Below are 14,990 nucleotides of genomic sequence, written 5' to 3' on the forward strand. Positions count from 1 at the left end.
GGGTGCACAATTTTCATTCCGTACCCTGTTGGGGTCCGGCGGGCCCCTAGACGGTTACGCCTTCTTTCAGATTAGGAGATTTGTGGTGATGATGTGATTCGTCGAGAAGGTGAGGTGGGTAAAACCGTGGCTGAAACTAGGAGAACAGGAAACCACGGAAAGCTATTCTCAGGACACCCGACGGTGGGGACCAGCCCCTCCACATCCCTAATGCCAGGCTAGCCAAAGCTAGCCGCTGTTAAGAAGAAGCCTATTCTACTTGGTAGACTGATTCCATATTCCCACCTTGTTAGCGCATACGGATAGGCAAATTCTTAAAAAAGGATGAACTCTCCGTAATCAAAAATTTGTAAACCTTATAGGCCTAACAATCCAAAAGCTGGTTCATTTGCTGTGAATTCACGATCTGTGTCCGTGGAAGCCTTTATTGGCTACGTGCAGTATTACTGAATATATAATTACCTTTGCACATTCCACTGTTGTGAGAATCGCACAGTACAGGATGTACATCCTCACTGTATTCATCCTCCTCTTCTGACTCCACCTCCTCTCTTGCCTCTTCGTCTTCATTTACATCCTGTTGATGCTCTTCTTCTACCTGGCCATCACTTGCTTCATCAACTGCAGATTCCACTTCACTGTCTTCGTTTGGAACTAGAATACCCTCACTACCTATCTCACCACTATTTTGACAATCAGTTGTTATATTTTGTCTTACTTGCTCTGTCCTTTCAACAGTTTCCCTTTCCAACTCTAAATTCTCTTGTTCACACGGTTCTTCTGTTCTAGTTTTCTCAGTTACTTCTGAAACCTCTAAAGAATCCACTTTGGTAATCACCTGAACATCTTCTGAAGGGGTAGCACCACATCTTTCTACATTCTGGATCTGACTGCCTTTGGTTGAAGGCTGTTGGGAAGCACCTGTAGTCGGAGGTCTCTGAGAATTCAGACTCTTGGATGGCAACTGCTTCTCAGCCTCTACAGTCTGGTTTTCTACCCACTTTCGAATCATACTTTTCTTATGACTGTCCATGAATCCGTAACTTCCACCTGAATGTCCACTTGCTGACTGTTTTAGAGTCTGCAACGGGCCATCAATCCATGTTTCTTTCTTTTTATGTCCGTCTTTCAGTAAATTCCTTGCCTCTGCTACTTTGGACTTGGATATCCTCGGTCCATCTATCCACTGTTCGTCACTCGTTGATACAGAACTTGGGACTGTTATTTTAGAATTTTGGGACGGTATTTGTTGATCTGCTGCAGTAGCTGACACTATCCTGTTGCCAGAATGTTTATTCATAGTTCTAACTGGGGATGACTTACAGCTAGTATTATGATTAGATAAGGTTCTTCCGGCACCAGGTGAATGTGTTGAAGTTTTTGAACTGTTCCTATGGGACGGACTACCTTCAGTTACACTTGGACAATTTTGTTGACTAGAAATTTTGTTCGGTGCTGAAGTCGAATGTTTTCCGGTATGCGTTGGAATATTATTATTAGTGGGCTTATTTTCAGCACTAGATCCTCTGAGAGCCTTTCCCATAGCACAGCGGTTGTCACCAGAATTGAGACTGGGAATGTAGACAGGTGGATGTTCCCCATCTGTGGCATCATCAGACGGCCCCACGTAGATGACAGTGTCAGCGGATTGTTCACTGCTCGATGGATCCACATCACTGCTGCCTGTTGATTGACCATTTTCTTGTGCTTGAAGTCGTGACACTTCTTCTCCTGTGTTTGTAGCTGATGCACCTATAAACTGAAGAAGAAAACAGTTTTTAATAATTATAATTTCAATGAGCAAGGCGAGACTGAATTAAATAACACTGTGTTAAGTTTTAATTTCCCCTTAAATATAAGAAAAGCAACAATAAAATCTACAAAAAATAATAATACATTTCATATTTGACAAGATATTTGATTACTTCTGATAAAACAGAAACCACTACAGCATGGATTAATGAAACGCGGAAAGATATGGAAAGGTTAAGCATTTTGGAGGTTCACATAATGGACAGATATAAATGTACGTACGCGGTGAAAATATGAAAGGGTTTCAAGCGGAAAGAACGAAAAAGACCGGAAGAACCTGGACAGAAGATCAACAATTTTACAATATGCTTTATGTTGTACCGACCCAGGTAGGTCTTATGGCGACGATATGATAGGAAAGGGCTACGAATGGGAAGGAAGCGACCGTAGCCTTAATTAAGTTACAAACCCAGCATTTGCCTTGTACGAAAATGGGATACTACAAAAATTCATCTTTAGGGATGCTGACAGTGGGGCTCGAACCCACTACCTCCCGAATGCAAGCTCACAGCTGCGCGAAGTAGCGTGAACCTAATTGATCAATTTACTTGTAAAATAAGAATAAGAATAACGTTTTAAATTTCTTATTATTTCTTAATCCGTTTACCCTCCAGGGTTGGTTTTTTCCTCGGAATCAGCGCGGAATCTTACCTCTAGGCCCTCATGGACAGTGTCCTGGAGCGTGAGAAATCGGGTCGGGAACACAACTCGGAAGGATGACCAGTACCTCGCCCAGGCGGCCTCACGTGCTATGTTGAACCGGAGCCTTGTGGGGGGTTGGGAAGATCGGAAGGGGTAGACAAGGAAGAGGAAATGAAGCGGCCGTCGCCTTAAGTTAGGTACCATCCCGCCATCTGCCTGGTGGAGAAGTGAGAAACCACGGAAAACTACTTGGAGGGTGGCTGATGTGGGAATCGAACCGCCCCCTCTCTTCTCAGTTGACCTCCCGAGGCTGAGTGAATCCCGTTCCAATCCCCGCACCACTTTTCAATTTTCGTGGCAGAATCGGGAATCGAACCGAGGCCTCTGGGGTGGCAGCTAATCGCACAAATCGCTACATCATAGAGGCGGGTTTTAAATTTAAAGTGATTAAAATGAGAACACCAAGTGATCTGTACTGGAAATCATCAAAGATATCCGTTAGGAATCAATCGTCGTTCCTCGAAATACCGATATGTGACACTGTTAAGGGGACAAATACTGACCTGCAGTACATTTATCACAGAACGAACATAGTTCATGCAATACTGAATCTTAGATAACAGAACCTCTCTGGTCAGAGTTCTAAGCTGAAGTATTATCACATAGCGATTTTCCTACACGCAACGACGATATATATTGTATTTATTACTTTCTCAAGAAAACTATTGAAATGTCGTATGGCTCTTAGTGCCGGGATATCCCAGGACGGGTTCGGCTCGCCAGGTACAGATCTTTCTATTTGACTCCTGTAGGCGACCTGCGTGTCGTGATGAAGATGAAATGATGATGTAGACAACACATACACACAGCCCCCGTGCCGTAGGAATTAACCAATTAAGGTTAAAATCCCCGACCCAGCCGGGAATCGAACCCGGGACCCTCTGAACCTAAGGCGAGTACGCTGATCGTTCAGCCAACGAGTCGGACAAGAAAACTATTAATGGGCTATCATTCGAGTAAGGAATAAATGAAACTTTTGATGATGAGGTTCATTTTCCATTATTAATTACTTCTATATATAAAATAAAGTTATTTTATTAGTTCGATTTCCAAAGAATAATTTTACTTGAACGATAAACACGATACATTTTATCTACAATATCAGTTTTACCTTTATCTTGCGACGACGCATTCGATGGATCCGAGATGCGAGCTGAACTGTTGACAGCGTGTCTGTGTAGTGCTGAGCGTAAGGAGACACGTGAGCGATCATTGCCGCATGACATGTTAACGAGCTCAGACACTCCTTCAACAGCTGAGTGATCTTATGTTCTCTGAAACATTAAATAAACATCGATATTAACAAAGGGGGAAGAAATTACTTATGTACAAATTAATAACAATAGTAATAATAATAATGAGCCTCCATGGCTCAGGCGGCAGCACGCCGGCCTCTCAACGCTGGGTTCCGTGGTTCAAATTCCGGTCACTCCATGTGAGATTTGTGCTGGACAAAGCGGCGGCGGGACAGGTTTTTCTCCGAGTACTCCGGTTTTCCCGTCATCTTTAATTCCAGCAAAACTCTCCAATATCATTTCCTTTCATCTGTAATTCATTTATCATTGCACCAGAGGAGTGCGACAGGCTTCAGCAGTCGGAACAATTCCTATCCTCGCCGATAGATAATGGCTTCATTCATTTCATTCCTGACCCGGTCGAATGAGTGGAAACAGGCTGTGGACTTTAATTTTTTCATTTCAATAATAATTGTACCGGGCGGTACACCTCTACTCTGTTTATTTAAAAGTTGCGCCAGTTGAAACTCCTCTTCTGGAGGAAGTCTGAACTTTATCTACACTATTAATCTACTAATTTCTCAGAAGATGTCACTACCTGGAAATTTTTGAGTTTGTGAACTGTGTCATTTTTGATGTGGTTTTGTTTCGCTTGAAGTAAGAAGTGTGAACTTTCTCTTCTAGAGGACACTACTGAAGATCAACAATAGTGCGACCTAGTGCGGAGTCAAAGAACTATTTTGTTGGAGAAATTTTTATTTCAAGAGTTTGTTCTTTGTTAAATTTCTTTCTGTCATTGTTTAAGTTGGCTGTATACCCCTCCTTTTCCCCTTAGTTTGGATCTAGCCAATCCCGAATTTCTTTAATTAATTTTCCACCAATAATGTGTTTCTTTTTCCTCTATGTAGGGGTTTCTTTTCCCTAGCCAATAAAAACATTGTGGGCGGGTGTTTTCATTCCCCTAACGCCTAGAAACTTCCGCGAGAGTATATAAACTGCTGATTTTAGGGTCTCTGGGCCACTTCTGTTCCATCTTTCAGTGTATTAAGTACATAGCAGGAGGCGGGAAGCGCCTCTTTCCTCGGCGGCGGTCAACAATAAGGTAATGGCCGATTAATAAATTCTTTCTTTTCTTGCTCAGCAGTTTAACTTTCGGGGCGGGTTCTAAGCGTTCAACCATGTAACCTTTTCCTAAAATGTAAAAACAACTGGTATCTATTCTATTTTAAAACGACATATCGGGATAGAGAGTGCTTAACCCTCTCGATTTCCCACTCACATTGTCTTGAGGTGAACTTATTCTCTCAACCAATTCTTCCGTAATGTAATGTAAATTGCTATTAAGTCACCTCTGTAGTATGGGATTAGCCCTTGTAATAACGGCCTAGTGCCAAAGTAGGTTTTAAAATCAAAATGTATTAGGATTGCAAGTTCGCCTCCTCTCAAATTGTTTTAGAGGTCATTCAATTAACCTGCTTTTCATTTAATAGACCTCAGTAGATTGGGTATTTTTACCTCTGTGTATATGTCCTTGGAGGACAGCTTAAAGGTAGAATTCTGAGTGGCCTGTGATAGGCTTGTATTTTAAGGGGAAGTAACCCTTTCTTGAAAGTTGTGGTTTCTGCCTCAAGGAGGCTTTTTCGATGTAATTGGAAACTGGTGTTTCTGACAGGATTGGGGGTTTTCGGCCCCTTTGTTGAATGGTTTATATTGTAAAGTTGGGCTCATTGCTCAAGACTTATATATCTGATTCTTGAAGCCCCGAAGGGGGTAACCGTGTAAGTTGTATATTTCGAATCGTGTTTCTGCTACTAAGTACCTGTTCTATTTGTTGTTACTTAATTTTGAAAAGAAAATATAACCTGGTTAAATTTTACTTAGTTTCTCTTCCGTAGCTTGAGACCCGTTCACGCCCGCACCTTCTTTCTCCTCTACCTACCACTAAAACGCGGTAACAAGTGGTAGCAGAGCGTGGTTGAATGGGTCTCAATTTAGCCCCTTTTGACGGCTAAACATTGTTTGTTCCGAACTCTAACCATTTTCCCAGTTGCTGGAATTTTTTGAGTTTTTCAAAATTGTTCTGTCACCATGCCCGGCCCTCGCGATGTTCTCCTTCTTAACTATTTGCGCAAGGAGGAGTTGATCTATGAATTAACTATCAGAAATGTGCAATCTGGAGGCACGGTTGCAATCGACACTAACAAGCTTAGAGAGTCCCTTGATTTGCCCATTTCCATCCCCAATTTGGGAGAGAAAGAAATTGACGACTCTCTTTCCACGATCACGGAGAATATTACTGGGCTAGCTTCTGTAGTTAGTTTTTTTATGAAAATGATCCGTCTCCAAATCAAATTAAGCGTGTGCAAGGCAGGCTATATCATTTTTCGAATAGAGTTAATGATCTGTTGTCTCTAAAGGTGAATGACGTTCAGAGGAAGGAAGCTAATACGCTCCTTGAAACTATTTCTGAATTGTCTAGTAAAGTCACTCTATTGTTAACTGGGGAAGTTCCTCCCAAATCTGATCAACCCACCATAGTGAATCCAGGTAGTGAGGAAGCGCCTCCCAAGGGAGAAGTTAATAGGATAACCGTTGCTGCTCAAACTATCCCTGCCCCATTGGACAACGAATCTGAACATCGTGCATCATTGAGTAACATCCGTTCTGAATTGACTTCCTTGCCATTGAAACCTTTACCTACTATGTCACCCGGATTTAGTAGCTTGCCTCATCCATTAGCAATGTTGCTCAGAGGTATATCCAAGTTTTCGGTTAATACCACCAGTGACGTAATTTCATTTTTAAGATTTCTAGTGGAATTTCAGGATCATGCCCTTGTGTTTTCTCTTTCCCCATGTCAAATTTTGCAAATTATCTATCCTTATGCTATTGGTGTTCTATCTGACAAAATAGTTAGAGCCATTGCCGAGCAATCTTCTATCGAGGATTTCCATGCCCATTTGCTAGCTAACTTCATCCCGGCTAGGGCCAGGTCCTCCCTTATTCAGAAGTATTATTATCGTGTACAGCGTTTGGACGAAAACTTGGCTGATTTCATACAGGACATTAAGTTTTATACTAGGGTGTTTGCTCTTCACTTCCCTGAGGATCAAATTGTACAAGCTATTGTGGAAGGTATTTCACCATCCTATAGGTCATATTTGTGTTTCGCGGCGTGCCCGCAAACTTTCTCGGAACTTGAAGCATTGGCAGTCTCAGCGGAAGGAGTTAGATACGCCGATTCTTTGCGTGTCGCGAAAGAACCCCCGCCTTCCTTTAGTAACACTCGGCCTCCACCTCGCCGACCAGTCAATCCCCGTAAATGTTATGCTTGCGGGTCGCCTGACCATCTGCGGAATAAGTGTCCTCTGATCAAGTCAAGTGGGACAAGGAATGGAGCAGGGTCATCACAAGGCTGTTTTAAGTGTGGGGCCTTCTCACATATCGCCAAGAATTGCCCAAACTCAAATAGCACCCCCTCCTGCTCAACTTCTGGTGCAAATTTCAGCTATGCCAATAATAAAAAGTGACTAGTGGCGCCGGCTGAGCCGACTAATCCATCTTCCCGAGACTCAGCCCCTAGTAAACAGGTTGTAAATGCAGAGAACGATCAGCCTTCAAGTTCATCTTTTGAATGCCCTAAAGAATGTCTTAGGATTGCGGCGGATACCCCCGCACCTGTTCCTTTTCTTAAGATTGAGGTAAATAACGAGCCTATAACAGCTCTCTTAGATTCAGGTAGTGTTTGTTCGATTATTGCGGCTGAATGGTATTCTAAATTGAAAGCTGTTTGTAAACTCCCTGACTATGACTCATCTCCTGTTAAATATGTTTCGGCTAATTCATCTCCATTAGAAATTCTAGGTTCCTTACATGTCAAAATTCGGGTTTTTAAATTTACATGGAAAATCAAATTGTTTGTGGCCAAGCATTTGTCTTGCCCCATCATACTGGGAGCGGACTTCATGTCTCACACGGGTCTTGTGCTCGATCTTCAGAGTAAGTCGTGCACATTCAAATTTGCCTCTAATTGTAAAATCCCTCTATTAAAGTGTAATTCTGCATCATGTTCATCTATTTCGCCTACCCAGGATGAGATGTTGTTAGACCTTAGACATCTACCTGAGGAGCAGGCTGATAGTATTCGTAAATTGTGTCAGTCGTTTCCCGAGGTGTTCTCTGATACTCTTGGTGTTACTGACCTTATTGAATACAAAATTGAGGTTACGGATTCGATTCCTGTCCGTTTTCCACCGTATAGGCTATCTCCACCTAAAATGAAGGCTCTGAAGGAAATCATCGATCAGATGTTGAAGGACGGTATTATTAGGCCCTCTAAGTCAGCGTATTCTTCGCCTATTTTTCTAGTACCGAAACCCCAAGGAGGCTTCAGGCCTGTCATTGATTACAGGGCTCTCAATCGGAAGGTGGTGTTACAATCTGTGCCCCTTCCCGACCTTCATTCTTGTTTTTCATGGTTTCGTAAGGCCAAGTTCTTCACCATCTTGGACTTAAATCAGGCCTATAATCAAATTCCCCTTGCCGAAGAGTCTAAACACCTTACAGCGTTTGCCACGGATTGGAATTTATACGAATACAACCGCGTGCCTTTCGGGCTCCCCACGGGGGCAGCTGTGCTCACTAGGCTACTAGATAGGGTCTTTTCCGACATCAAATTTGAGTACTTATATCACTACTTGGATGATGTCGTCGTATTTTCCGAAACCTTTGAAGAACATCTAGACCATCTGCGAGAAGTTCTCAATCGCCTTCGTAAGGCTGGGTTAACTGTTAAGTTGTCCAAGGTTGCCTTTGCTAAGCCCTCTATGTCATTCCTAGGGCATATTGTGTCACCCGATGGAGTAGCAGTCGATCATTCTAGAACACAGGCCATCCGTGATTTTAAACCTCCCAAGGACATTAAAGGTATCGCCAGGTTCATCGGTATGGTGAATTTCTTCAGGAAGTTCATTCCTAATTTTGCTAATAGAGCGGCGCCCTTAAACCTTCTACGTAGGAAAGGCATCAAATTTGAGTGGGGACCTTCTCAACAAGCCGCTTTTGAAGACCTTAAATTAGCTCTCTGTAATGCCCCTGTACTTGCTATGCCTGATTTCTCGAAGAAATTCATCGTCCAAACCGACGCGTCGTCGTCGGCGGTAGCTGCAGTCCTTCTTCAAGAGACTGAACGAGGGAGGCGACCCATCGCCTATGCGTCTAGGACATTGTCAGCTCAAGAAGCAAAGTACTCCATATATGAGCTTGAAGGTTTGGCAGTCTTATTCGCCTTAGAAAAGTTCCGTCTCTATCTGGAACACGTCAAATTCGATCTGGAGACAGATAATCAAGCCTTAAGCTGGGTCTTAGGTAGGCCGCGTCGTACTGGTCGTATAGCCCGTTGGGCCATCCGTATTTCTGCCTTCCAATTCGATGTACGACATATCAGAGGTACTGAAAATGTTGTTGCTGATGGACTCAGCCGTTTGTTTTCTAACGACGTCGAGACCCATGAACCTGTCGACAGTTCATCACCTTCCGAGTCCATACTATCTGAGGTTAATGCCATCCTAACAGATGCTCCCATGCTCTTTAGGGATATCGAGAAATACCAACGTGAAGATCCGACGCTGGCTCCGATAATGGAAACCCTTTCTTCTGGGGAACATGTCGTCCCTTATGTTCTGAGGAATGGTGTTTTATGTTGCCCTTCGAGGCATGACAAGATGATGAAGGTTGTCGTTCCAGCTGTTCTTGTGCCTATGATCTTCAAGTATTATCATGAGACCCCATTAGGAGGGCATCTTGGAATCTTTAAATCCCGTGAAAAAATTCGTGAAATGTTCATTTGGAAAGGTATGGACGGTGAAATCCGTGAACTTGTAAAAGCTTGTAAATCTTGTTTGCTTAGTAAACCCACCATGTCCACCAAGGTAGGCCTTTTGTCTTCGCATCAAGCGTCGCGCCCCATGGAACGCCTGTATATCGATTATGTAGGACCCTTCCCCCAGTCAAAGGGTAATGCTAACAAGTTCATCTTTGTGTGCGTAGATGGCTTTACTAGATTTTCTTGGTTATTTCCGACTAAGCTGGCTACCGCTCAGTCCACCATTACTTGCCTAAATTCTATTTTTGCTTCTTTTGGTCCGTGCCAATACATTGTATCTGATAATGCTAAAGCTTTTACATCAAATCTGTTTCGTAAATTCTGTTTTGACTTGTCCATCTCTCATGTAACTACATCTGCTTATTACCCTCAACCATCTCTGGCTGAACGGGTTAACCGTAATCTCAGGTCCGCACTTATTGCCTATCATCATGAAGATCATTCTAGGTGGGACACGTCCCTGCATTGGTTAGCTTTTGCTTTGAATTCGGCGGTTCATGAATCACACAAATTTACTCCAGCTTCTTTGATGTTTAAGTTCGTTCCCAACACGCCGCTCTCTAACCTCTGGTCTCTGAATGACATTCTGCCCGAGACAATAGATCCGGATAATATTAAAGATCTTTGGAAGAAGGCTAAAGCCAACCTTAAGGTATCTCATGAAAAGGTTAGGGAAAGGTATGATCGTGGACGGAGACCCACCCCTTTAAAGGTAGGTGACCAAGTAATGGTCAAAAATTTTGTTCCCGCGGGCAAGCTTGCCCCCAGATTTCATGGGCCTTGTATCATTCTCGATTTTCTTACGCCGGTTACCTTATTGCTAAGTAATCCAGCCACCGAGAGGATATTTAGAGTTCACCTGTCCCAGGTGAAACCGGTGTAATTTCTGTGTTAACTTGCTTCATATTATTTTGAAAGGATATGAAGGTTATATTTTTTTTTTTTTTTTGAGTTTCACTTTTAAGGCATTCTGCCCCTTCTGTAATATTTTGGTTTTAGATGTAAGCCTTGTGTAAAACCTGCCCCGACCCGTTAAACTGCCATCCTGTTCTTGCCACGGCCATTACCACGCTCCCGTCTCCTGCTCCACCTTACACTGTGGCTTCATAATAGTAAATGCCATGGATATCTACACGCCGCTGGCCCCTCAACCTCTCCACAAGCCTGTACCCTCAAAGAAGATGATTGTCCAACACAATTCTGCCGCCTAGCTTTAATGTTTCAGCGCCCCCGCAGCCGCGCAGCGCCGTGCAGCGACTGGGGAGGGGGATGGGCCCCCTCCTCTCCAGCGAAGACGACATGTGCCCGGCGAGCCGGAGCTCTCCTCCCGGCCAAGGCTGATGTGCGGCGCACGACCTGCTACTTGCCCGCAGCCTGTATATGTTCACCGCGGGCGCGGCGTGTTTCAACTCCTCTGCTCCCCTCATAGTGCGGGCGAGCGGTATCTCAGGGTACTTGAGGGGTCCGAGCGGCCTCCTTTGGACGCCAGCTGCAACGGCCGGTCTGGCCACCTCACTTCATCAACATCAACTACATGAACAGTTACTATAAGTAATGATTACACTTGGGAATTCAACAACAATATTTGGTGGACATTGCCAAATTTTTCATCACTTTCAAGTATTAAAAGTTTATCTTCAGAAATTCAACTTCTACAAACAGAAAGACTTTACTTCACCTGCAACAACAAATTGTGAAACTGAATCACACAACATTCTGAAAATCTTGTAATCTATTTTCATATTCACTTTATAACTTGGAACTTGTTTCAAACTGATTTCATGTGTCACCCCTGGAGGAACTTTTGGGGGGGGAGGTCTGTACCGGGCGGTACACCTCTACTCTGTTTATTTAAAAGTTGCGCCAGTTGAAACTCCTCTTCTGGAGGAAGTCTGAACTTTATCTACACTATTAATCTACTAATTTCTCAGAAGATGTCACTACCTGGAAATTTTTGAGTTTGTGAACTGTGTCATTTTTGATGTGGTTTTGTTTCGCTTGAAGTAAGAAGTGTGAACTTTCTCTTCTAGAGGACACTACTGAAGATCAACAATAGTGCGACCTAGTGCGGAGTCAAAGAACTATTTTGTTGGAGAAATTTTTATTTCAAGAGTTTGTTCTTTGTTAAATTTCTTTCTGTCATTGTTTAAGTTGGCTGTATACCCCTCCTTTTCCCCTTAGTTTGGATCTAGCCAATCCCGAATTTCTTTAATTAATTTTCCACCAATAATGTGTTTCTTTTTCCTCTATGTAGGGGTTTCTTTTCCCTAGCCAATAAAAACATTGTGGGCGGGTGTTTTCATTCCCCTAACGCCTAGAAACTTCCGCGAGAGTATATAAACTGCTGATTTTAGGGTCTCTGGGCCACTTCTGTTCCATCTTTCAGTGTATTAAGTACATAGCAGGAGGCGGGAAGCGCCTCTTTCCTCGGCGGCGGTCAACAATAAGGTAATGGCCGATTAAAAATTCTTTCTTTTCTTGCTCAGCAGTTTAACTTTCGGGGCGGGTTCTAAGCGTTCAACCATGTAACCTTTTCCTAAAATGTAAAAACAACTGGTATCTATTCTATTTTAAAACGACATATCGGGATAGAGAGTGCTTAACCCTCTCGATTTCCCACTCACATTGTCTTGAGGTGAACTTATTCTCTCAACCAATTCTTCCGTAATGTAATGTAAATTGCTATTAAGTCACCTCTGTAGTATGGGATTAGCCCTTGTAATAACGGCCTAGTGCCAAAGTAGGTTTTAAAATCAAAATGTATTAGGATTGCAAGTTCGCCTCCTCTCAAATTGTTTTAGAGGTCATTCAATTAACCTGCTTTTCATTTAATAGACCTCAGTAGATTGGGTATTTTTACCCCTGTGTATATGTCCTTGGAGGACAGCTTAAAGGTAGAATTCTGAGTGGCCTGTGATAGGCTTGTATTTTAAGGGGAAGTAACCCTTTCTTGAAAGTTGTGGTTTCTGCCTCAAGGAGGCTTTTTCGATGTAATTGGAAACTGGTGTTTCTGACAGGATTGGGGGTTTTCGGCCCCTTTGTTGAATGGTTTATATTGTAAAGTTGGGCTCATTGCTCAAGACTTATATATCTGATTCTTGAAGCCCCGAAGGGGGTAACCGTGTAAGTTGTATATTTCGAATCGTGTTTCTGCTACTAAGTACCTGTTCTATTTGTTGTTACTTAATTTTGAAAAGAAAATATAACCTGGTTAAATTTTACTTAGTTTCTCTTCCGTAGCTTGAGACCCGTTCACGCCCGCACCTTCTTTCTCCTCTACCTACCACTAAAACGCGGTAACAATAATAATAATAATAATAATAATAATAATAATAATAATAATAATAATAATAATAATAATAATAATAATAATAATAATAATGTTATAACTTTATCATTTCAGTAACTACTTCTTTACGGTTTTAAGGGAATCCCAAGTTCCGGGATTTTGTCGTACATGAGTTCCTTTACGTGCCAGTAAATCTTCCGACACGAAGCTGGCATATTTGAGCACCTTCAAATGCCACCGTACTGAGCCGGGATCGAATCAGCCAATTTGAGCTCAGTAGGTCAGGGCTCTACGACACGCTATTTGCATGCGGAGCAAATGAACTAAATTAATAAATAACAAAAACAACGTGTCGATAGGTCGACGATTGATGAGAATATACAAATGAAATGCGGCGGTGCTGAAATACTTCATTGGTATTAAATTCATAATAGTAAAATGAACCATGCACTTTTAACACTGCAACTCTAAAATTTTAATCGTTTTGTACTTACCGGTGCGGTAAATGCTTCTGCCCGTTGAAGATGGCCAGCAACACGTTTCCCAGACCGGACAGAGGAATGCCTCCACTTGCTTTCCCTCGCTCACAACTTCCAAGATCTATGAGGTGAAGACGGCTTCGTCCACCAGCCACTAGCACAAGGATTACACAACAGTTATTGAATTTGAAAAACTACCGATCATTAAAACAGATTATCACTTTAAGTAGTTGTAGTTATAGGTCATAAGCATATTGAAAATTATTCAGGTACAAGATATCTCGCCTAATAGTGTACTACAGGATGGTCGGATACAACGTGAACAGGGTATATGAGTGTTAGAGGGTTGGTCATACTGATAAACAATTGAAAAAAATAATTAGACATCTCGCGCCGTTGTCACTTTATCAGCTGCAGAAGTCAGCCAATCAGATCGCTACCCGGACGACTTCAAATGGGCTCTTCGAGGCGGTGTTGCTAATTCTGCACGTGGCTTATGACCGGCTTGAGAGCACCAATAGAAGAGATAAACTTCTCCAGGGGAAGGACTTGAACAAGAACCTCCCTGCTGATAGACTCGGCTCATAGCAAGCACACTAGGGTGACATAGGCTGAAACCCACAGTGTGTTAGAGTTTGTGCAGATTTAGCAACACCGCTTCGTAAAGCCAATTTAAATTCGCCCGCGAAGCGATCTAATTGGCTAACTTCAGCAGCTGATAAAATGACAACAGCATGAGATATCGAATTTAAAAAAATATATATATCAGGGTGACCAACTTCTCAACGTTCATATACTCGGTTCACATTGTTTCCGACCACAATTGTATACGAAAAAGACAATAATGTTAAATTCTAAATAATCATCTCTGAGTAAGGTCTGAAAGTCCTTGGAGGAATGGAATACCATCAATACGTATCATACCCATAATTTCGACACTAAATGGAAATTTGAGCGTATCTTATTCTATCTCCAGAAGGTAAATGAGTGCTCATTTATAGTGTATTTTAAGTAGACCCCACGACGCTGTGCTTCACCAGAAATTCCATTTTTAAATTTCTCGTCTTCCTGCGGGGGGGACGACGACTACGACTACGACGACAACGACGACGACGACTTAGGTTCTTCCAGATGAATGATGAACACCTGTCCGTCTCGAGTAGGCAGCTCACTTTAAGGAATGTAGCAGACTGATTTGTCTGTAATGTTTTTGCAATTGTGCGAATATGTTACTGTACATTCAGTGACGTACTAAACGTGGACTTGTTTCCAACATTATGTGCATTTTTAACAAAAGAAATCAATGACATTAAACATTGGATACTAGAATCTAAGCGAAGTTCTCTGTAATGTTAATCCGAAGTTTTTGAAGGTATTACTGGGAACGGAAATATTCGTTGTCTACTGCAGGGCCTCTCAAAAGCCTAAAATCTCACACGTGCAAACCGAGGCGCAGATGTTCTGTGCACCGTGCATCGGTCCGACTCGGCTCGAAACCAGCGTTTTTTCTCGGGGCGACTCGCTAAGCTCTCGGAAAGAGAGAGACAGAGCTATTGCTTAAAATCTAGGAGTGGGGGTCTACACTCTGG

The 14,990-nt window shown here is 42.6% G+C and overlaps 1 protein-coding gene across 1 annotated transcript in view; it reads right to left on the bottom strand.

Annotated features, from left to right (window-relative positions):
* The window catches only part of LOC136880859 (kinesin-like protein CG14535), a 352,948-nt gene that overhangs the window by 23,480 nt on the left and 314,478 nt on the right, over positions 1-14,990 (bottom strand). The window contains exons 7-9 of the mRNA XM_068229150.1: positions 13,417-13,555; positions 3,626-3,788; positions 463-1,759 (exon numbers count right to left, since the gene is read on the bottom strand). Of these exons, the coding sequence (XP_068085251.1) occupies positions 463-1,759; positions 3,626-3,788; positions 13,417-13,555 (1,599 nt within the window). The remainder of the gene's footprint in view (positions 1-462; positions 1,760-3,625; positions 3,789-13,416; positions 13,556-14,990) is intronic.

Source organism: Anabrus simplex, chromosome 9 (genome assembly GCF_040414725.1).
Source record: "Anabrus simplex isolate iqAnaSimp1 chromosome 9, ASM4041472v1, whole genome shotgun sequence".
Taxonomy (NCBI): Eukaryota; Metazoa; Arthropoda; class Insecta; order Orthoptera; family Tettigoniidae; genus Anabrus; species Anabrus simplex.